At 62.1% G+C, this 22,656-nt stretch overlaps 2 protein-coding genes across 7 annotated transcripts; both read right to left on the minus strand.

Annotated features, from left to right (window-relative positions):
- Window positions 1-875: 875 nt before the first annotated feature.
- Window positions 876-16,701, minus strand: SLC7A3 (solute carrier family 7 member 3). Of its 6 annotated transcripts, XM_082323046.1 has the most exons (17): window positions 16,301-16,701; window positions 15,852-15,977; window positions 15,447-15,500; window positions 14,622-14,722; window positions 13,764-13,836; window positions 13,487-13,558; window positions 5,698-6,106; window positions 5,333-5,491; window positions 5,069-5,246; window positions 4,855-4,967; window positions 3,691-3,913; window positions 3,370-3,509; window positions 3,188-3,290; window positions 2,678-2,883; window positions 1,852-2,018; window positions 1,461-1,569; window positions 876-1,354 (listed from the first exon to the last, which is right to left on the minus strand). In XM_082323046.1, the coding sequence occupies exons 7-17, from the start codon at window positions 6,065-6,067 to the stop codon at window positions 1,221-1,223; spliced, it is 1,902 nt and encodes a 633-aa protein (XP_082179172.1). In that variant the 5' UTR covers window positions 6,068-6,106; window positions 13,487-13,558; window positions 13,764-13,836; window positions 14,622-14,722; window positions 15,447-15,500; window positions 15,852-15,977; window positions 16,301-16,701; the 3' UTR covers window positions 876-1,220. The 6 variants fall into 6 exon arrangements, with proteins under 6 accessions (XP_082179172.1, XP_082179174.1, XP_082179170.1 ...); XM_082323048.1 differs by lacking the exon at window positions 15,447-15,500; XM_082323044.1 differs by having other exon boundaries at window positions 14,622-15,500.
- A 774-nt stretch (window positions 16,702-17,475) lies between these two features.
- On the minus strand, window positions 17,476-22,245 carry SNX12 (sorting nexin 12). Its single transcript, XM_082322934.1, has 4 exons — window positions 22,024-22,245; window positions 20,110-20,205; window positions 19,769-19,893; window positions 17,476-19,270 (listed from the first exon to the last, which is right to left on the minus strand). Exons 1-4 carry the CDS (start codon window positions 22,186-22,188, stop codon window positions 19,168-19,170), a joined length of 489 nt encoding a protein of 162 aa, XP_082179060.1. The 5' UTR covers window positions 22,189-22,245; the 3' UTR covers window positions 17,476-19,167.
- Window positions 22,246-22,656: the final 411 nt, after the last annotated feature.

Below are 22,656 nucleotides of genomic sequence, written 5' to 3' on the forward strand. Positions count from 1 at the left end.
GAGATGCCAAAACCACGCAAGATCTATCTGCCCTAAATTAGTTTATTTTGCAAAATAATCTGTCAGGGCTGATTTAGACCAGACCAGAATCTGGGAAATCATCATCTCACATTGATGCAGCCCAGCTCCTGGCCCCGCTTCCTCTGCAGGCTGTTGCTGGAGCCTCCAGGAGATATTTCCAAAGTCTTTACTGCAGCCGCTGCCCTGGGACCTGGTGACACACTCCCATGCAGCACAGGGCCTACAGGACAGGGCCATCGCAGGCTGGTGTCCTGCCCACAGGTACCGGCAGCACTGGGTTGAGCTGGCCTGGAGCACTGTTCCACAGTTCCTGGCTCACTGGCTCACTGTCCCAGGGGAGAGCGCGGGGGCTGGCAGCTCCAGCAGGTTTCGGGCAGGGAGCTCACCCAGCACAGCCAGCTGTGGCCGAGCCCTGCTCTGCACTGGCACTAGCCTGGCACACGGCCCGCTAGCCCATGGGGTCCTGCCCGTGGGTCCGTGATCACAGGGCATTAACACGTGATGTGGCAGGACCAAGAGAGCCAAGCACTTAAAAAACGTTTAGTTTTATAAGTATAAAATTCAACATTAAAACACCAATTATACAAAGTCATGTGAGGTTGGACACTGGTTTGGCTACACTGTGGACATCTTTACGGACACCCGAGCTAGATGCTCACACTCAGCAGCATGGCCGGGGCAGGACGGGGCTCCCACAGAGTGGGTTTTGGCCAGCTGAGCACCAGATTGCTGGCAGTGCCAGAATGAGCCGCCCAAGCCTTGTTGCATGGCTCCAGCCATGGCCGCCACGTACACGCCCAGCGCTTGGAAAGCACAGAGAGGAGGTGGTGACCACAGCCACATGGACAGAACGAATACAGCTGCACCATCACATGGGGCCTCCCATATATGCAGGGAAAACAGCATTTCTGACAGCAGCATCCATGGTGGGAGGGCCGTGCCGGTGTCACTGCCCCTCAGCAGGGTTGGAGGGATGGCAGAGACCAGCCCCGGGCCACCAGCACTCCCACCCAGCCCAGGGACTCGTCTCCGTGACCTCTGCTCTGCGAGGGGAAAGGGCAGCGCACGACCCGGCTTTGCGGTCCTGACTCTGGGACTCTCTCCCCGTGGGAGATGGTATGGAGGTACCATGCAGATCATGATCTTGTCCCCGAGTGGGAATACTGGCAGAGGTCCACGGAGTGCTGGTGCCCAGTCTCTCAGACTGCAGCAGCCCCAGGGCTGAGGTCCAGTCCAGGGTGGTGCAGAGGCTTTTCTACTGTGGCACAGGGTTCCTCCGCATTTTTCCCTTCCACACTGTTCCGAATCCCATAGCCGAAGTAAATCATAAAACCTGCAGGACAGTTTCCACAATGAAATGCGCAGCGGTGGGCTGCCAGTGTAACAGCCCCCGAGGGGAGACACTGCGGGCACCATGCTCCCCTCCACAGGACACCTACCCAAGGCCATCCAGACGGCAAACCGCACCCAGGTGCCGGCACTCAGCTGTACCATCAGCAGGATGTTAATGAAGATGCTGAAGATCGGCAGGAGTGGGAGGAAAGGTACCTGCGAGGGACAAGAGGTGCCGTGTCAGTTGTGCCTTGAGGGACCTGGCTGGGCTTGAGAATGCTCCTGGCCACAGCGAGATCCCACTCCTGCCACAGCCCAGAGAGCATCCAGGCACTTCCACGCTGGGGGGACTGCACCTCAGAGAGCCGCGTCTCGGGGCCCTGGGCTTTCCTGGATGGTGACTGCCCAGCAGCAAGCCCTGGCAGACCCTGCAATGGCCCAGACCCTGCCAGGGGTCCGCAGGGGTGCAGACACCGAGCTGCTGGGGGCTGCACTTACTTTGAAGTTCAACCGCGTGTTGCTCTGTGGCTGCCTCCAGACGATGACAGTGAAAATGAGCAGAGCCACAAAGAACAGCACCAAGACCATGATCCAGCCCACATTGGCGTCCTTCAGCGCAGTCACCTTGAGGGTAAGGACCACGCAGATGACCGTGATCAGTGTGGCTGCAAGAGAGGAGGCAGTCAGGGGACTGCACGGCACGTGGCCTCCCTGCGACCCTGAGCCTCATCAACGGCTGGGCTGAGGCACCCGCTCCTCTTGGTCAGGTCCAGCATGTGCTGTCTCCAACACCCACCCCAAAGCCTCAGGAAAGCACTTTGCAGGGAGAACTCACCAGCTCAGCAAGCCAAGGGGAGCCTGCGCTCAGCTGGGCTTGAACCCAGCTCTGACGCTTGCCCAGACCTGGCTGAGCCACCCCATTCTGGCTGCACAACGAAGCCACTGATGGATGGATCAAACCTCACCGGCCAAGTCCAAGCGCTCTCGGGCAGCCGGGGACCACCCTCACCGGGTGGCCAGCCTCAGCCAGGCTCATCACAGAGAGCTCCCATGTCCACCCACACATGCCTGGCTTAGCACCCACATCCTCCATCAGCCCCCATGCACCCCAAACCCTAGCCGTGCCCTGCGCTGGGCACCCTGCTCAGGGCAGAGCGGGTCCAGTGCCTGCTGGTGTTGCCAACAGCAGCTGGCACCCTGTGCTGCCTGGCCCCTCTCCTCCACCCAGCGTGCCCACCATCCCTTCCTGGCTCTGCGGAGATGCCCCAAAACACTCTGGCCCCTGGCAGGAGGGAACATTGGCTGCCGGCTCCCGCTCACTCACTGATGGCTGAGACACAGACGTAGACGATGCGCCCCGAGAGCGCAGTGGGGGTGTCCACAGGTGGGTTGAAGAGCGTCGCCAGGGACAGTGTCTCTTTCTGCTGGTCGCTAGCGGCAGTCAGGTTTGTGATCGCCCTCTCTTCCTCGTTCCCGTTCAGCTCCAGCATTTCCATGGCCTTTGGGGAGTTCAGCTGCCCGGACTGGTACCTGAGCAGATGGGACAAGGTGCAGTGCAGCCCGAGGCACTTCCCAGCCCAGGGCGACAGTGGGCAGCACCCTCATACCCCTCCCGCTCCTCCAGCCCCACATACTGCTCCAGCAGTGGCCCCACGACAGCCACCCCACGGATGCACCCAGAGACATTGCGCAGGCTCTTGTAAACAGCCTCCATCTTGGGGGCTTGATGCTTCCCCAGGCTGCATCCCCCTGAGAAAAAGCTGTGGCCACAAGCCCCGGGCTCAACGCAAGGCACATCCACCCTGGGCACCGCCATGCGAGAGGAGGCACGCACCGGAGGATGAGCACACACACCGCCACCAGGGAGTAGGCCAGCAGTGTGCCGATCGACATGAGGTCCACCAGATCCTTCAGGTCAAATAGCAAGGCCATCACCGCTGCAATGAGGACATGCAGCATGAGCACGGCTCCAGACCGCCACGAGGCCAAGCATGAGGCAGCGGTCAGGAGCCTTACCCGCGAGGAATCCCGAGGTGACGGTGGCTGGCAGAGGGGTCTTTGTGCGGTTGTTGATGCTGCAGAGCCACTTGAAGAGCAGCCCGTCCTCCGCCATGGCATAGATCACACGGGGCATGGGGAACATGGAGCCTAGCAAGCTGCCGTGGGGAGAGATGACTCAGGGCCTGCCAGGCAAGCTGTCCATACCCACCACCCAGACAGGTACAGGACCGGCTCTGTGCCAGGAACCGGACAGCAGCCGGATGGGGCAAACCCCCAGCCCAGCCGGGACATGTGCTGCTGGTCACCGTGCCGTGCCAGGAGTGGATCCAGTCCTACCTGGCAGAGAGGGCACAGAGCGAGCCAACAGCAACGGCGTAGCGGGCGGGCTCCCAGCCCACCGCCTTGAAAGCCTCAGGCAGAGGGCTCTCCTTGTTCAGGAGGAAATAGGGCACCATGAGGGTCAGGGCTGCAGAGACCCCGAAATAAGCCACGAAGCAGATGAGGAGGGACACAATGATGCCAATGGGGATGGAGCGCTGTGGGTTCCTGGCTTCCTCCCCTGTGCGGAGACAAAAGGCAGCGTCCATCCCTGCTCTGCGGCACAGCGCGGGGCAGCTGGCCCCAGGGGACAAGCCGCAGCAGGGACTTTCCATGGCAGCGTGGGGCTGGGCAGCAGCAGGCAGGGGCTGTTGGAGAGGAGGGGTCCCCAGCTGTGCTGCTGAGCTGGCAGAGGTTTCGGCACTGCCGAGAGCAGAGGCGCGTGGCTGCAGCCCCGGCTTCCAGGCATGCGGCTGCCCGGCAGCTGGGCTTGCAGCCCACTGGCTGTGCCAGCCCTCTGCCTCCACCAGCAGCTCCTGCTCCCCGCAGGGCCCACTGAATGCGGATCCTCCGTGGGCACAGCAACGCAGCCACTGTGTCCTCTGCGCCCCAGCCTTTGCAGTGGCGTGCATCACACTCCCCAGCAAGGGGCTCGGCGGCCGGCATAGGAGGGAAGGAGGTGGCTGCCAGGGAGCCGCTGGGGGCAGGGAGGTCAGGCAGAACAGCCTGTACCAGCCACCCGCTAAGTAGATTCCTGGGGTAATGAGAGGAAATTAAGAGGGCTCCCTGCGCTCCAGAGAGCAGCGGTTCTGCATGAACTCGGTCATTTAGAAAAACGTTGCTTGAGGCTGGGAAATAACCAGGAGGCAGCAGCAATTCCCAGTGCTGTCGCAGCCTCAACTCGGCAGCGGAAAGGCTCCCCGCTGCCCCGGGAGCTGCCTGCGCAGGCAGGGTGCAGCCCGGCTCCTGCTGCGCGGTGCAGGGAGCCCCTTTTCCTGGGGCAGGGCATGCTGTGAGCCCTTTTGTGCTGGCCCAGCTGGGGACAGAGCCACCGCAGGGAAACCTCCCAGGAGCAATGGGACGGGCTGTTTCCCACGCCACAGAGCATCCTCCCCAGCAGATCCCAGCCAGCCACCAGCTGCACTGGGGAAATGCCCACACCACCCTTGCCCAAGGGAGTACCTGTGGTGGCGATGCAGTCAAAGCCCACAAAGGCATAGAAACAGGTGGCAGCGCCAGTCAGGATCCCTTCCAGTCCAAAGGGGACAAACCCACCGGAGCCAAAGGCTTTTTTACTGGAAAGGACGGAGGAGAGCAGCTGCTGTGGGGTGCATGGACAGCGGGGCTGGTGCCAGCCCTGTGCCAGACCCTGGCCGGGCACGGTTGCTCTCCTCACCTGATGTCATCCGGTGGGTCCAGGTATGAGCGGTTGATGTAGTCCTCCGAGATCTGCCAGTTCTTGATGTCTCCCTTCACGAAGCCAGCGATGATGACGAAGCCCAGCACCACCAGGTTCACCGCCGTGAAGATTTTGTTCACAAGGGCAGATTCGCTGACACCGAAGGCCAGTAGCGCTGCGGGGATGGAAGGGGTGAGTGGGGACTTGCTGCGCTCCCATGCCACCACCCGCAGTGCCACAGAGCCACTCCTATGCACCCACCAGTGAGCACACAAATCAGCATCAAAGCGAAGAAGTCCGGGTGCTTGGCCAGCACCCCTGGCACGTGCATTGTGGTCTTGTTCATGAAGAAGGTGGAGATGTGGTTGCCAATGACGTTGTCGAATGCCGCGCTCCAGGCTCGAGCCACGCTGGCTGTGCCTGGTCAATGGCAAATCTGTGCATCAGTCTGAGCCCAGGGCAGAGCAGCACTGGCCTCCCCCACCCCAGCACCCACCTCCCTGCTGATCCCACCCCACACCCTGCTCCTGCAGCACCGCACGCTGCCCCCACAAGCCCCCCACGCTACCAGTGCGGTGCTGGAAGGAGCCCAGGCACATGTGCCAGCACCCTGCCCAGCCCCGTACCTATCACGTAGGAGAGGATGAGGTTCCAGCCAGTTGTGAAAGCCCAGATCTCACCCACGGTGATGTAGCTGTAGAGGTAGGCAGAGCCGGTCTTGGGGACGCGGGCCCCAAACTCTGCGTAGCAGAGTCCAGCCAGTACCGATGAGAGAGCAGCCACCAGGAAGCAGAGGACGATGGAGGGACCAGCCGTCTCCTTGGCCACCTCCCCGGCCAGCACATACACGCCAGCCCCCAATGTGCTGCCCACCCCCAGGGCTATGAGGTCCAGTGTGGAGAGGCAGCGAGCGAAACGTGTGTCCTCGGAGCTCAGATCCACCATGCGCCGGCGGATCAGCTTCTTCCCAACACTGGTCATTTTTCCCCCGAACATCTTGTCCTCTCACGGGTGGTGCTCAGCTGCTCAAAATCTCTGCAAGAGAAGGGACCGCAGGAGCCTGAAGCTCGGTATCCTGCAGGCAGCAGGACCTACACTGCGGGGAGCAGGGCAGTCAGCGATGCCCACGGGAGCTGTGCCTGCTCCCGGCTGACCCATCGGCACCAAGCCCCTGCCACGCTGGTGGGGCAGAGACCGTGGCGGCTCCCTCCAAGGCACCACGGGGCTGCACATACCCCACCTGCGCAGCCCCTGTGCCGGGAGAGCAAGCCAAGGATGAACCCAGCGAGTCCATGGTGGGAAACAGGCTCGTTGCACGAGCCCTGTGTGGTCCCCACCACAGGGCCCCGGGGCACATCCCAGGGCTTGCCCACTGTCTCCCAGCAACTCCCCACTGATTTGGCAGCCTGGAGATCTCTCAGCCCAAACTTGACTGCTGGCACATCCCTCCGGCCTGGCATGTGGGCGTGTGGAGCAGCGATGGCAGGGAGACAAAGCATTCCTCCAGTGGAGGATTTGGCAGGCTGGAATGATTCACTGGGACACGGCCATTCCTCCTTTGCTCCCAGCATCTGCACTACACCCTCGCAGGGATGCGTGGCCAGGCACACAGTGCGGGCCCCAGCGCACATCCCTCACTTGCCGAGCAGCCCACACACTCTGCAGGCTGCAATCTCCCTAAACGTGTGACACACCCGCTCCCCTTGCTCACAGCAGCCACTCATCCCCAAAAAGCTCTGGGAGACGAGCATCCTGTGGAGCAGGCAGCTGGCAGTGAGAGAAGCCACAAGGAAAGCAGCTCCCAATGCCCATGGCTGCAGCTGGCACCCCACGCACTGGACCACCCGCCCACCAGCGCCTTCTCCCTGCCGGCTGCTCCCTTCATTGGGAAACAGAACACGCTCCAGCCAGGCGCCTGGGGCAGCACCGACGCCGCGCCATATGGATCAGCGTAAGCACGCACAAGGATAACTTTGTGACCCTTTCCCACTGAGGGGGACTACCGGGGTCACAGTGGCAGCCACCAGCTCGGCTCCTTCCCTGTAACCAGCAAACCAGCCTATTTCTGGAGAAGCCTCCTCCTGAGCTGGCATGTGCCACATTCAGCCTTGGCCCAAGGAGCCGTCCCAGCCCAGGGCAGCCTCTGGGCCAGGTTTCAAGGAACAAGTGCCCCAGCACTGGCACCTTCTCCAGCCACTGCCTGGACGCCTCCGGCTGCCTTCCCTAGCGCTGCTCGTTTGCTCCAAGGATTTCTGACGCCTGATGCAAGCTCTGCAAACTGCGAGCACGGGGCTGGCAGCAGAAACGTGCTCAGCCCTTACTCCCAGAGAGAAAAAAGCACGAGTGGCGGCGCGCAGAAACGTGCGGGACAGCCTCCCCTCCCGAAGCCCCGCGGGCCCTGGGCTTCCCCGCGCCCGGGGCAAGGAGCTCGTTAAGCGCCCGGACCCGCCGCCCCGCCAGCCCCGGCCCGGGGAGGGGCGCGGGGGGGCGGCGGGCGCCGGGGAGGCTCAGCCCACGGCCAAGGGCGTCTCGCCGAAAGCCACGCGGCCGCCCGCCACGGAGAGCGCGCAGCGAGCCGCGGGCGGGCAGCGGCGAGGAGAAGCGAGGCGCCGGGCGGCAGCGCCCGCCGGCAGGAGCCTCCCGCTGCCCGCCGCGGCCCGGGGCAGGCGCCGGGGGCCGTCAGCCCCCGCTCGGGACCCCCACCCCGGCCCCCGCGGGGGGCATCAACAGCCCCGGGCAGCTGCCAGCCGCGCTCCGTCCCGCCGGGGAGCCCGGCGCTGCCCCGGGGCCGGCGGGACCGGGACGGGGCGCCGCGGCAGCTCCCGGCCGCCGCCCGCGCCGGCCCCACGTGCGGACGGCGGCTCATGCAAGCGTGGCACCGGCTGCGCCAGACCCCGCCCGACCCGGCGGCGGCGCCCGCCGCGACTCACCCTCGGCTCGGCTCGGCTCGGCGCGGCTCGGCTCGCTCCGGTGTGGCCCCGTTCCGCTCCGCGCCGCTCCGCTCGCCCCGGAACTGCCGCCGCCGCCGCTGCCGCCGAGGGGGTTGCAGGGCACCCCAGCTCCGCCCGCTGGCTCCAGAGCGCACCGCACCGCCCCGAGCCGAGCCCCGGAAACCGGCAGGGCCGGGCCCCCGGGACCCCCCCGCTCCCGCCCCCGCAGACGCGCCCCGCCGCCCCGGGGGAAGCGAGGGGCGAACGGGACCAGCCCGTCCCCTCCCAAACCCACCCGTGCCCGGTTGCCCGCGCCCTGGCACCCCCCAGGTCACAGATTTTAAAAATATATAAATCCGAGTCATAAATGGCACGGGGGCGGGGGCCAGGCTCGCCCCCCGGGAGCGCGGCTGCTGCGAGCCCAGGGCAGGGGACGGTGCGGCCGGCGGCATCAGCCGCGCTCTCCCGGGAAAGGCCACGGAGGGGGCGGCCGGGGTGCCCCGAGCCCAGATGTGCCGGGGGGACAGAGCCTGCCCCGGGGCTGGGAGCGAGGCGAGGGCCGGGGCGCAGTGGGGAGGCCGGCCCGGCCCCAGGGAGCGCGGCCGGAGCTCAGCCCGAGGCACGGAGCGGGGCTCTGCCCCGACCCCCGTGTGTTCTGCAGGGAGTGAGTCCAGGGCAGAGCCCACGCTGCTCTGCTGCGGTCCCCTAACTCTGGGAGCAACAGGCAGCTCTAAGTGATGGGAAACACCAGTCTCAGAAGAACTGTTTGGCAGTCGAGCTGGCAGCCAGCACCCAGCACGCAGGCCCGGAGCGAGAACCCTGCTCCTGATGCAATCCAGCGTTAGTATGTCGTGAGGACCCATTCAAACAGGCAGCGATGCTGCGAGGTGAGTCAGCCTCTCCTTGGCATCGCAGGCGAGGCTTTGCTCCAGCGCCACTGTTGAGGATGGTGAGGCAACAGGCTTCCAGCCATTTGCAGAAGAGCAGGCAGGAGCACCAGGCAAGGTGCTATGGACCCCATGCTGGGTGCCTGACAACCCTGCCTCCCCCGGGGTGCACATGCAAGGGGCGGGGAGACAAAGTCTCCGCTCCACAAAATGATCTTGAGGCAATGGAAACAAGAACACAGCATCGGGGGAGCGCAGCTGCCGGGCAGTGACGCAGGCTCTCGTCTGCTCTCAGTCCTTGCAGGGATGAATGAACCGTGGCTCAGCAACGCCCATCCCCTCCCCGGCCGCAAGTTCCCCACCAGGAAGAAAGCGAGACCAAGATCAAGATGCAGAAATCCCCTGCAGCCTCGTTGTTAGCATCCAAGCGCTTTCTGCTCCTTCTTGGGCTGCCTGCAGCAGGCAGGGACCCAGCTGAGACAAAGCCCTGCTGCCTGCGGCGCCACGGGCAGCGCCATCGCTGAGGGTGCTCTCGGGCAGGACTGGCAGCAGCGCAGGCACAGCAGGGCTCCACGGGGGGACGCCCCGGCCCGGCCAAGCAGAAGCTGGGTACCCAGAGCAGCGAGGGGGGGTTGACACCAAGACTCGCCTATTCCCAGAAACCCTCTTGCGACAGCAGCTGTTGAGAGGCAGTTTCGGGCAGGGAGCAGCACTGGGGCACCCAACATGGCTTCAGCTCCCAGACCTCACACGCAGCTCCACATCCATCTTCCCAGTGCCCCATCCTCACCTCCCAGTCTACCGCTCTCCCCCCTCCCCCCCCACCCCCACCCCTTCAGGGCCATGATCCAGCAGCACAGGCCAAGGGCCAAGAGCAGGCAGAGGCATGGAGCGAGCCAAGCACATGTCCTGACAGGAGCGGCAGGAAGGCAGACAGTGGCAGGGCACGCGTAGCCAGCGCCAAGGAGGGTAGGAGGTGGCTCCAGCCCGGAAAGGGGGCCAAAAGCCCTGCAGAAGCAGATCCGAATCAGCCCTTGGAGCCCCATCACCTTTCATGACTAGAGCACAGAGTCACAGAATATCTCCGGTTGGAAGGGACCCATAAGGATCATCAAGCCCAACTCCCTGCTCCCCACAGGACTACCTAAAGCTAAACCATATGACTAAGAGCATCGTCCAGTCATGCCTTGAACTCTGACAGGCTTGGTGCCGTGACCACTTCCCTGGGGAGCCTGCTCCAGGGACCGACCACCCTCTCAGTGAAGAACCTTTTCCTAATGTCCAATCTGAACTTCCCCTGATGCAGCTTCATTCCATTCCCTTGTGTCCTATCGCTGGTCACCAGAGGGAGATCAGCAGCTCCCCCTCCGCTGCCCCCCTTGAGGAAGGTGTAGGCTGCGATGAGGGCACCCCTCAGCCTTCTCTTCTCCAAGCTGAAGAAACCAAGTGACCTCAGACGCTCCTCCTAAGTCTTGCCCTCAAGGCCTTTCACCATCTTGGTCACTCTCCTCTGGACACACTCTAATAGTTTGATGTCCTTCTTATAGTGAGGTGCCCAAAACTGCACACAGTGCTCAAGGTGGGGCCGCACCAGTGCAGTGTAGATTGGGGCAACCACCTCCCTTGACTGGCTAGCAATGCTGTGCTTGGTGCACTACAGGACACAGTTGGCCCTTTTGGCTGCCAGGGCACATGGTTGACTCCTATTGAACTTGCCGTCAACCCAAACCCCCAGATCCCTCTCTGCAGGGCTGCTCTCCAGCCTCTCGTCCCCCAGTTTGTGTGTATAACCAGGATTACCCTGTCCCAGGCGGAGAATCTGGCTCCTGCTCTGGTTAAATTTCATATGGTTGGTGATTGCCCGGCTCTCTCGTCTATCCAGATCTCTCTGTAAGGCCTCTCCTACCCTCGAGGGAGTCCACAGCTCCTCCTAGTTCAGTATCGTCAGCAAACTTACTTAGTGTACATTCCATTCCTGTGTCCAGATCATTTATAAAAACATTAAAGAGCACTGGCCCTAAAATTGAGCCCTGGGGAACTCCACTGGTGACTGGCTGGCAGCCTGACGTAACCCCATTTACTACAACCCTTTGAGCCTGATCCATCAGCCAATTGCTCACCCAGGGTATTACAGACTTGCCTAGCGGTGTGCTGGACAGTTTATCCAGAAGGATACTGTGGGAGACAGTACCAAAAGCTTTGCTAAAATCCAAAACCACCACATCTACTGACTTCCCTTGGTCAACTAGATGGGTGACCTTGTCATAAAAGGAAGTTAAGTTGGTTAAGCTAGTAAAAGGAAGTTAAGTTGGACTTTCCCCTCATGACCCCATACTGGCTATGAGCAATGACTGCGTTGTCTCTCAAGTGTTTTTCAAGAACTCCCAGAATAACCTTCTCCATAATTTTACCAGGCACTGAAGTGAAACCGACAGGCCTGTAATTACCAGGGTCTTCCTTCTTACCCTCCTTGAAAACTGGGACAATATTTGCCAGCTTCCAATCGACTGGACCTTTCCAGACTCCCAGGACATTGAAAAATAATGGAGAGAGGTCCCACGATGACATCAGCCAGCTCTTTCAGTACCCTGGGATGAATCCCATCAGGCCCTATAGATTTATGTGCATCCAGCTGGAGCAGTAAGTCTTGATCGAGTTCAGGGTCGGCTGGGAGTTTATCATCCCCCCAGTCACAGTCTTCCAACGCAGGGCTCCGGGGGTCCCAGGGCCCATCATCCGTGTTGAAGACAGAGGCAAAGGTGGCATTAAACATCTCTGCTTTATCTACATCCCTATTTGTGAGGTGACCAACCTCGTCAAGCAATGGACCAGTGTTACCTCTGATTCTCCTTTTGCTATTAACATATTTTAAAAAGCCCTTTCTGTTGTCCCTCAGAGTGCTGGCCACACTTTTTCTCCCTACAGTGGCAGACAGCATCTCTGTAGTCCTCCCATGTCGCCTATCCTTGCTTCCAATGTCCATACACTTCCCTTTTCCACCCAAGTTCTAGAAGATTCCTTATCATCGAAGCCGGTCTTCTGCCCTGCTTGCTTGACTGCTGACACTTCGGAAGTGGCTGCTCCTGCGCTCTTAAGAGACGGCTCTTAAAAAGTGACTAGCATTCATGGACCCTGATACCTTCAAAAGCAGATTCCCAGGGGACCTCACTAACTCGCTCCTTCAGCAGCCCGAAGTCTGCTATCCCCATAGCCAGGGTCAAAGTTTTGCTGGCAGTTTTTCCCCTATCACCAATGATTTGAAACTCAGCCACTTTGTGGTCACTGTGACCAAGACAGCCACCAATCACCGCTTCGCCCAGGAGTCCCTCTCTGTTTACAAACAACAAATCCAGCAGGGCACCTTTCCTTGTCAGCTCCCTTAGCACCTGCACCAAGAAGTTACCTTCAACATGCATGTACAGGGAACCCCCCATACACTGTGTGAGAGCGCTCCACTGCAGATCGTGCCGGCACCAGAGCTGCTCTCCTCGGCAACTGAGTGCTGAGCAGGGGTGGGAGACAGCAGAGCATCCCTGTGCAGGCCCCCCTGCGCACGGTCAAGGGCAGCCAGGAACACCAGGAACACCCAGGAAAGGGGTGCAGGCTGCTTGCGGCATGCCGGGGCAGCCCGGAACACCAGCTGGAGATAACAGGGGAGTGGGAGCCGGCCAGCATTCCCGGCCCAGCCTTGGGGCGCTGCCAGCACCAGACAGCAGGACTCTCCAGGGCCTCACCCAGAAGCGAGGCAGCACAAGGTGCCTGTGTCAACCTACCAGAAAGAGAAGGCAGCAGGGCAGGGCTTCCAGCGCTGGCAGGCAGAACAGTGAGGGACTGAGCCCCATGCGCTGCTTCCCCACCACCTGCCTCCAGACACCGATACAAGTCGCCAGCTAATAAAATGGTAAATAGTAGCCAATGGCTGCAGAAGCCCAACATGCCATCGCTGCCTCTTCCCACGTCCAGCATGAAGGTAATGTAAGGCAGAAACCGGCCCGTACAGCCACTTGCCACCGCCACACATCCAAGCATGCCACCTGGAAGCACCGAGTTTGTCCAGAAAGGCTTCCCCAGAGTCATGCTGCGCCTCCATCCACCAGCACCCATCTCCTCCACGCAGCAGACCTCAAGTCTCTGGCTGAGCAGAGCCAGCCACAGCTGGACACAGACCTGCCCTTTCTGCCCAGACCTTTGGAGAACAGCAGGCAGCACTAGCCACTGGCCCTACCCCAGCAGACAGCAAACATCACTGCGAAAAGACACCTTTATTTTAAATACAAGGAGTTAAAATATTCATTCATTCAAGAGCTCCACAAATATCACCAGCCCAGTGGCTCAGGCGGCCGTACAAGTGGCTGTTGTCTGTCCCCATGTGCTGGCTGTCAGTCTCTCCCAGAGTCACCACTCCTCCACGGCTGCATCTTCCGGACAGATTCCTAGGGAGCAACAGCAGCATCAAAGCACTGCTGCTGCCGGCACTCAGCACCTGCCCCACGGGGAAGGCCACGAGCTGTGTCCTATCCCCCGGCAGCCCTCAGTTACACTGGCAAGGGATCACCGGAGCATCCCTGGCAAGGGCTCACCCCAGCGAGGGAACATACCTGATGCTCTGAGCTGAGCCTGCAAGGAGGAGATCATCTGGCGATAGGCTTCACACTGGGCAGTCTTCTCAGCTGCAGGCGGGAGGCAAGCAGGTGTGTGCTCAGCCCATCCTGAACACCTCACCCCCAGACCCTCTGGGGCAGCATCTGGGACCCCGAGCAAGAAGCCAGCCCCGTCCCCACTGAGCTGCAGGCCCTGGACTCCAGGTACAAGCGCAGGGGATGTCATCTGGATTGAGAGTGTCCCGCAGCCCCCAAAACAGCCAGCCCCACGTACCAAGCTTGCCCTTCACTTGCTCCAGCTCATTCTTTGCATGCTTCAGCTCCTGGAACAGCTGGTCACCTGCAGACTGGCAAGGGCAGGGTGTAAGTGTGATGCAGGGCGCGGTCACCCCCACGCAGTGACCCGCAGCCCAGCCCCAGCACAGCCCATCTCTGCAGGCAGCACACCCCCCAGCAGTTCTTGGGCTTGGCCCTGCTCACCCCCCTCGGCACGTCAGAGCAATGTCCCGTTTTGACATTCACCCCTGTGTCAGGAGCCTGGCGCTGTTGCAGTGCAGCCCAACCAACACCCCAAGCCCAGCACCTGCTGGACCACTGCCAGGGTGTGTTCAACACAGCAGTGGCGCCTGGCAAAGGAGCCACTGTTCGCTTGTCAGCGAGCAACTGCCAGTGCCCGTGGGTCACAAGGATCCCTTTGGCAAGCTACGGCCACATAGCGACGAGCCCTAAAACCGCTGGCAAATGCACAAACATATTTTGCAGGTAGGAGACTTCACACCTCGGAGCCTCACCTTGCTGCAGAGGCTCTGCTCACCCTGTCCTGGGGACATGTCCAACATGTCAGAAGGTATAAAAGTGACACCACAGGCCACAGGGGGTATACATTTTTCAAAAACCCCTTAAAAAAATTAACTGGACAGAAGCCTCCAGTCCCCTGAGCACCGGAGAGGTGGTAAAGCCATGCAGCAAATGCACAAGGTCTTGTGTAAACCCCAGGGAAAGGCTAAAACAGCTCAGGTACCAGCCCAGAAATTGGCAGCCCCAGGTCCCATCACCTCCTGCCTCTGGCACAGCTGGCCCAAGCCACCGGCTAAACGGTGCTCTGTGGTGCCAGGACACGGTTGGCTCTTACCTGCTCAGCAGGGACAGCATCCCCACACGCCGGAGTCGGGCCAGGGGCCAACTCGCCGGAAAATGAGGGCCCCACACACACCCATGTCTGGTCAGCCTTATCTGTGAAGTGAAGAGAAGTTTCTAGAAATGTAACTGCCATTCCCGGCCCCTCTTCAACCAGGCCACAGAGCTGCTCCAGGCCAGGGGCAGAACCTGTCCAAGGGAGCCAGAGGTCCTCAAGCCCCTCCAGCCCAACAGCTGCTGCTGGCCTGGCCTGTACAGGTGCTGCTGGGAGCTAGACCATGCAGGAGCACCTTCTCCCAGCAGCTCTGGGCTCCTGCTCAGGGTCTGCTCGCACAGAGAGGGCAGATGGCTGCCCAGGGCAGGGCTGTCCCAGCAGAGTGGGGATGGCCTCCTCGCTTCCTCTCCCTCTGCGGGGCCGAGGACTGCAGGCTGTCCAGCTGCAGTTCGTGGGGAGGCAGCACACCCCGCCTGCCGAGCAGGCCGGAGCACCCCCAGGCGCCTGCTCAGCGAGGACCCTGCTGGGGAGCGGCACTGCCAGACAAGCAGCTGCCAGCTGCCCTTGGCGGCTGCCCATGTTTCCCCATGCTCACCCCGACACAAGGCGAGAATCCAGCAGAACCCAACACAGAAACATAGACTCTCCTCACCGTGGTACCCTCACAGGACGCTTGGTTTTCAGCAGGTCTTTGGCAGCCAGGAGCCAGGAAAGCTCCAGAGGGGCTCCTCTCTACAGAGGAGCAAGCTCCAGCTCCCCACTCCTACGTGGGACCACACCTCCATACTGCTCACCCTGCTGCAACCAGCCATTCTTTGCTCTCACCATTTTCCTTCAGCTCTTGGGTCGTATTGCACACCAGCTCCTGTGTAGTCGATCCTGAGAGGGGTCCAGGAAATGAAAGCGAAGAGCATCAACCCCTGCTTGGAGAGTGCCCTGGCAGCAACACGTGCTGACCGAGGCCGCTCCCTGTCCTACACATGAGCTCGAGCACCAGATTTGTTCAGGGTCTTTGCTGGGTGCCTCTCCAGGGAAAGGGACTTCGCTTAGCCTTACTGCTCCGTGTTTCACTTCCCCTCCTCTGAGCCCGACCACATGCTGCCCCCTCCTGTCCTTTTCCCGGGATCAGCCTGACTCCGCAGCTGAGTCCTCAATGTTCTCCCCAGGACAGCAGCTCCCCCCTTCCGTGACACCAGAGCCTCTGGGGCTTCTGCCCAGATTCACCCTTACCGAGGCAAAAGCGCTTTGGGGAAGGCACTTTTCCCAGCAGTCGCAGTCGGGAGCGAGAAGCCAGGATAGGAATTGCTGTAGAGAGCCTCTGGGAGGGCTGTCTGCGACCCCCAACCTTGACAGCAGCTATAGAGGACAAACATTAGGCACAGAGGCTGCCGCTCCAAAACGGCTACACCGCACCTCAGCCGGGCTGCCCGTCCCAGGCCCACAAGCACCAGCACCCCCGCAACCCCACAAGACCACAGGCTGAGGGCTCCAAGCCAACAGGCTGCTAGCCCGTGTTGGTGGGAGGCCATATAGTGCTAATTAATACAGCACCCAGGGCACAAGTGCATCTCCTGGGCTCCCTCCAGGGACTCCCCAGGCTGTCCCTGTCCCATGCTGCAGCCCAGGCCTTCCCCCGCCTCCCTTCCAGCTGCAGCACCAGTCCCCCCAAGCTTCCCCACCTTGAACGAGGCAACTGGCAGAGGCAGAATTACTCTTCCATCTCTGTGTCCCGGGGCGTGGATTTGGGAACAGCAGAAGGTTGTGCCGGCTGCAAAGCCCTGCTGGGATGCTGAAGCCTGGACTTGGCAGCCGGCACCAGCTTCAGCTTGGTACCCGGGGAAGAGAGAGGGTTTTGCAGCCCCAGGGAAGCCGTAGCTGTGCTGGGGCTCACCTGCGGGCTGGGGGAGCCTCGTTGCCGGGGCACCGAGCCCCTTGCCGGCCTTGGGGCGCTCCAGACGCGGAGAGGCCCGTGTCCGGAAGAGCGCGATCCTGCCGCCGCCGCGGCCCGGGGACCGGCCGGGGGTGCGGGGGCGGCCCGCGGGGCCCGGCCCGCCGCAGGGAGGCTGTCCGGCACCGCGCCGCGCTGCCGCCCGGGACTGGGCCCGCGGGCGGGCGAGGCGGGATCCGGGGCAGCCGCCGGCAGCGGGCTGCGGGAGGCGCCGGGGCTGCTCGCGGGCCGGGCCCGGGGCGGCGGCCTCGCAGCCAGCCGTGCTCGGGCGGGCGGCGGGCGCGGCGCCGCGCGGGGCCCCCTCGTCGAGGGGCGGCGAGTGCTGCAGCGGCGTGGAGGTGGCGGGCCCGGCAGCGTCGGGCCACAGGGCGCTGCCCTCCGCCAGGCCCGGCGAGGGCTCCGCCGCGGCGGCGGCGAGGCTGAGGCGGCTGGCGATGGCGCGGCACTCCGCCTCGAAGAAGCTGCGGTAGAGCGGGGACAGCGGGGAGAGAAAGGAGAGCGAGGAAAGGGCGGGGAGCGGGCCGCCGACGTGCCGCAGCAGGTCGGGGCAGCCCGGCGAGCCGGGGCTCGGCCGCGGCTCCGGCGGCTCTGACCGCTCCATCCCCGCTTCAGCGCCGCCGCCGCCGCCCGCTCCCGCCTCAGCGCCGCCGGGGAGACCCGCCCGCCCCCGCGCGGCGCCCCCTGCCGGCGGGGAGGCCTACCCGCACCCCTCCCGCCTCCGCCCCGCCCAACAGCGCCCCCTGCCGGCGGGGAGGCCCACCCACCCGCGCCCCGCCCGCCTCCGCCCCGCCCAACAGCGCCCCCTGCCGGCGGGGAGGCCCACCCGCCCGCGCCCCTCTCGCCTCCGTCCCGCCCAACAGCGCCCCCTGCCGGCGGGGAGGCCCACCCGCCCGCGCCCTCCCGGTGCTGCCCCGCCTCGGTGGCCCGCAGGACGAGGCAGAGACTTGGCTTCACAGTGGTTTAATGCGAACGGAACCGGACGTTACACTGGACAGGGTGGGGACAGCTGGGTGGATGGCAGCCCCGCGGCAGAACAGGCAGGAGGAAGGGGCCGCCCCAAGCGGGGGCCGGCAGCGGCGGGGGGCCGGGGGCTGAGCCCCACCGCGGGCAGGGCCGCCTCCGCCAGCACCAGCCTCTGCGCTGTCCCGCGGCTGGAGCGGTTCCCTCCCGCTTTCAGTGACTTCTCCTCCTCCCCGAGAGCCACCCCTCGCCCAGCAGCGCCAGTTCCTCACCAGAAAACCCAGGAGACATCGAGGAGGCCTTGGGGAACGTGCTTGGCAGGAACGGGAGGGCCGCCACCGCAAGAAAGGCTCAACCGTGCCACCACAAAGCGACCAAGCGCTCGTAAACCAGCCAGCCTTGACCTGCAGAGCCCCCGCGATGAGGCCCAGCCTCGTTCACCGCAGCTGCAGCAGCTGGACGAGCCTCCACAGGACGGTTCTGCCGCAGCCGTGCGGTCCCCCTCAAGCTCTGAACCTCCCTGACCAGTCTCGTGTCCTCGCTTCCACACAAGTAACTGCCTAGCTCACTGCAGAACAGGGGAGAGCACACAAAAAGCCATTGTTACTTCTCCTGCTTTGTAAGCAAACCTCTAACCCAGGACTGACCGACCATTTTCTGCCGTCCCTTTCTGGAGAGGTGGCCTCACCCCAGGCCCCTGCTGCTGGGCTCCGCCTGTGGCAGCCACCATGGCCACAGCCCCCGCCAGCCCTTCCCTGCTCCTCCTCAGCCAGACCCGTCTCCTCCCCTCTGCAGCTGGGGCGCAGGATAAGGTCACCACAGCTCAGCTGAGCAGGGTGCTGCTGGAAACACCACCATGCCAGCCCGCGGCAGAGCAAGCTCTGGCATTTTTTTAAACCCTGGGCCAAGGCATCACGGCACACACTGCTACAGCACAGGCTACCCCAGCTTCCACGCGCCAAACTGCCCACGCAGAGCATCATGAGAGCACACGCCATGGAAACCCCTCGAGCTGCCAGCAGCACATTAGAAAGGAGGGGGATTAACACGAATACACCAAATGGGTCTGTAATGCAGGAGGCTGAGAGCAGGGTTAGAGTAGGTCTTGGGTCTCAGCACTTCCAGACAGTGAAGAATGGGGGTTTCATGCAGGGTGAATGGGGTGGACGAGAGACCAACACACCCAGGCACCTACTCACTGGTTTGGATAAGCCTTAGTAAAACTCTAATACCCAATGCAATCACTGACCAACATGACAACTGCTATTCTTCAGAGTCTCCTGCAGAGATGTTTGGGGCTGCACGGACAGGGGAGTGAAGGTCATATCATACTTTCCTGTACAGGGAGAGAGGCAGCTCCTACGCCATAACGCAATAAGCAAGTTCCTGCTCCACACCTGTTCACATCTGCCACTAGGTGCGGGACAACACGCTCACTTGCATAAATCTTCATACCTTTAGGTCAAGACCACAGCCCAGTAGAACAAGCTGCTGCCAGTTACAAAAGAGGAAAATACTGAACAAACTGGGAGGTTCAAGAGAGGAAAAGCTGGTTCAGAGAAGACAGATTTAGTGTAAAAATAAATGTCATTTTTGCAGGAGGGAGGGTGGAATGGAGGAAGACAGTGCCAGGTGCTCCTACTGGCGCACTTTCCCTGGGACGTAATTCCTATCAATAGTCTCCTCTTGCAGGAACATATGTAAGCAGCGCTCGTTCTGTGCCAGTGGGTGTCCAGCAATTCTGGAAGAAAATCAGATGTGGAGGTTAGCACAGGCGCCACTGAGACCCCCCCACCTCCGCTCTCTGTAGGGAGCTAGTAAGGCAGACCTCCTCGCTAACGGGCAGCCAGCTCCAAGCACACGCACACCGGGCTCAGGCCAAGGTCACCAGATCGGCATGCAACAGGGCCAGCAAGAGGTGCTTGAGCACAGGGTGTTCCTTCCCACACCATGCCCTGCAGCAGGGCTTGAGCATCCTGAACCAACGCTACCCTGTCAGTGGGTCTCTGCAGCACTGCTAAGATTTGCTTCACTCTCAGAAGAGAGTGCTGAACACAACCCACACCCAAGGCAGGACTTGCTTCAGAACTGTGGTTTCATTACCCGGCTGCAGGCGCCATCCTTTAGCACGGCACCTGCATGCAGCACATCCAGACTCCTTCCCGGTCAACCCACAGCCCTCTTCTACCAGCAGTAGCTGGAAAGGCAGCACACAGCAAACCCAGAACATCAAGCTTACTTGTTAATAAACTGTTCTAGTCCCTGTCTCCGCTCCTCAATGAAGGACTCCTCAAAGATGCCTTCGTCTCCTCGGAAGGGAAGCTGTCGTTTCAATGCTTTTCCAGGCAGCGGTGGCACTACAATCTGAAAGCACAGAATCACCCTGTGGGCAGAATGGCCACCTGCAAGTGGATATCCTTTGCCGTTTGACACTCATCTCCAGCCCCATTACATTGACAGAGATCAAGCCCCAGCAGCTGCCCACAACCACGGCCTCTCTTCTGGGCAGCTCAAGACATCGCTACAACTGTTCCCATACGTCCTAGTTTCAGGAATAGGCAGGTCTGAGCCAGGCCTCACCTTACTGTCTCGTTCCAGCTCATTCTTCAGCCATTCAAAGTCACTATATCGTCTCCTCACACATGACTCCTTCAATTTGAAGATTGGGAGGTTTGTCTGTAACGAAGAGAAGTAGTTAATTTGCAGGTTGCTTTGGAAGCCGGATAGTATTTCAAGACGTAATTGAAACCTGAAGCTGCGTTTAGAAAACTAGGCCCCCTGAGAAGGAGGCATCACGAGAACACCCAGCTTCTTTATTCAGGACAGAGCACAAACACCAAAGCCCTTCAGAATCAAGCAAGCACTTGCCAGGCTACTCAGAGCCAGCCATTCCCTCCCCCTCAAGTGACTATTTCAGGAACACACCCCCTCCCAGGGGCACGCGCTGGAACCAGGGCTCACAATACAGAGAAAGCCGATTTTTTTTCCCCTGAGTTTGCTCCATTTTGAAGTGATCTACAAGAGAGCTTCACAGCAGCCTGCAGAGCAAAAGAACCTCTGACTTGACACTGGCATTTCCGTGGAAGAACTAAGGGAGGAAATCTTGTCCTAGCAACTGTTTGAGGCCAGACCTCGTGCCACAGTCTTCTTTCAGAACAGATCACCTACCCTAACAGGCAAGCAGCTTTTTCATATCTGGCTTGTGTCACGGGAGGAACGTGCAGCAATTCCCCACCCTCCTCCCCTGCCACTAGAGACTGACAGCCACAGTAACTTCACCTTTACCCTGTCAACGCAGCCTGCAACATTCAAGGAACTGAGGTAGCAAAACCTTCTGACAAGCAGCACCCAGACAAACACAGGTATTGCTGCAACACATTTAACTATATTCTTATGAGGTCTGCGAAATAAAACCAGCTGCTTTCAAAGCATCTCTGTGGCAGCTAGTTTCAGTGGGACTAACAGGTTCTCAGTGACACCTGCCAGGCACCCTTTGGCAGGCTGATGGAAACCAAGGGTCAGAAAAAAGCAAACACCCAATTCTTCTGAAAAGCGGTGGAGACTTAGCAGTTAAATCCTGCTATGAACAGAAGTCAACGTCAGCACCGTAACATACGCTAAAGGTAGCTTGTTTCAGGGGAAGCTCAATTTTACTTCCTTCAGCTATCAGATGCAGAGCTGTGAAGAAGTCCCCAGTTCGGCTTGGTTGAGGCCCAGTTAAGAGAACCCTGCAAGAAGTCCTCAGCCTGCGCGGGATCACGGGCTCTTTGTCAAGTGATCAAGCTGACCCAGAAGGGGTAGCTAGACTGCACTATGATCAGGTCCCAAAATACCGCTAGCTAGCTAGCTTTCCTCCCCTGCCTGAGATAACCAGCTGCGTGCAGTCGTGCCCTGCTCAGCAACCACCCAGCCGTGCCCAAGCGCCAGGCCTGGGGCTCCGGAGAGGGGACGGGCGCAGGAGCCTGCTGAGACAGCACCCTCCCTGTCCTTGGGCATACCGGCCTCCGCTGGATGCCGAAGGGCCCCGGCAAACCCACCAGCTGCGAACGCTCTGACCTTGAGCCCGGGCCCACCGGAGAGCCGCGGGCGCGCTGCCAGCCCCAGCGCGGCACTGCCCGGCTCGCAGGGCCGGGGCTCGCCTCCCCCGCCCCCCGCCGCCGCAGACGAGCGCGGCCCCCGCCTGCCTCCCGCGAGACGCAGGAGCTACGCCCGGGCTGCACGGGGCCGCCCTGGCCCCGCTCCCCACGCCCGCACGGCCGCTCCCCGTCCCGGCCGCGTTCGGCCGGAGCAGCCAGACCCCCCCGCCCCGGCCCGGCCCTCCCCGCCCCGGCACCGCGCACCAAGCGCCGCCGTCGCCCCTCCCCTCCCCGGGCCGGACGCTCGGCCACAGGGCAGCGCCGCCCCGCCCGGGCCCACGCGGGGCTCCGCGGCCCACGGCCGGGCCCCGAGGCCTCGCCCGCCGCCCCGGGCCCGCAGGCCCCGCGGGGGCCGCACCCGCATCCGGAGCTCGTAGCTGGTGTATCTGGCGCGGCCCATGCCCACGGTCTGCGGGTTGAAGATGTCGATCTCGAGGAAGTTGCTGGGCGGCCCGTACGCGTCCGTCAGGTCCTGCGGCTTGGCGTTCAGGCGCCGGGTGTCCGCCACCGCCGCCTCCGACATGGTGGTGCCGCCGCCCCGCCCGGCCCGGCCCGGCCCGGCCCGCCCCGCCCGCTGCCGCAGCCCGCCCCGCCCCGCCCGCGCACGACGCGACGTCGCCCGCCCGTCGCCTGCATAACGCGGCGGGCATCCAGCGTTCGGGGTCCCTCAGCCGCCGCCCCGTCCGCGCACGCCAGCGCCGCCGCCCGGCTGCCGCCTGAATAACTGGAGCGGGTATTCAGGGCGCGGGGCACGCCACGGCGCGGCCCCGGAACCTGCACGCCGGGGCTCGCTCTCGACGCTGCCCCGTGCGACCTGGGCCGCCCCTGCCGGGTCCCCGCGGGGCGGAGCGGAGCCCGAGGCCGAGTCGGCCGCGCCGGGTGCCTGGGCTGGGAACCGGGAGGCGGGGCCGAAAAACCTACATAGGGACTGGGCCATACAGCGTCCCGGGCGGGGCCAGCCCTGGGCGCTGTGTGGCGCGGGGCGTACCGG

This window comes from Platalea leucorodia (genome assembly GCF_965183815.1).
Source record: "Platalea leucorodia genome assembly, chromosome: 10".
Classification (NCBI taxonomy): Eukaryota; Metazoa; Chordata; class Aves; order Pelecaniformes; family Threskiornithidae; genus Platalea; species Platalea leucorodia.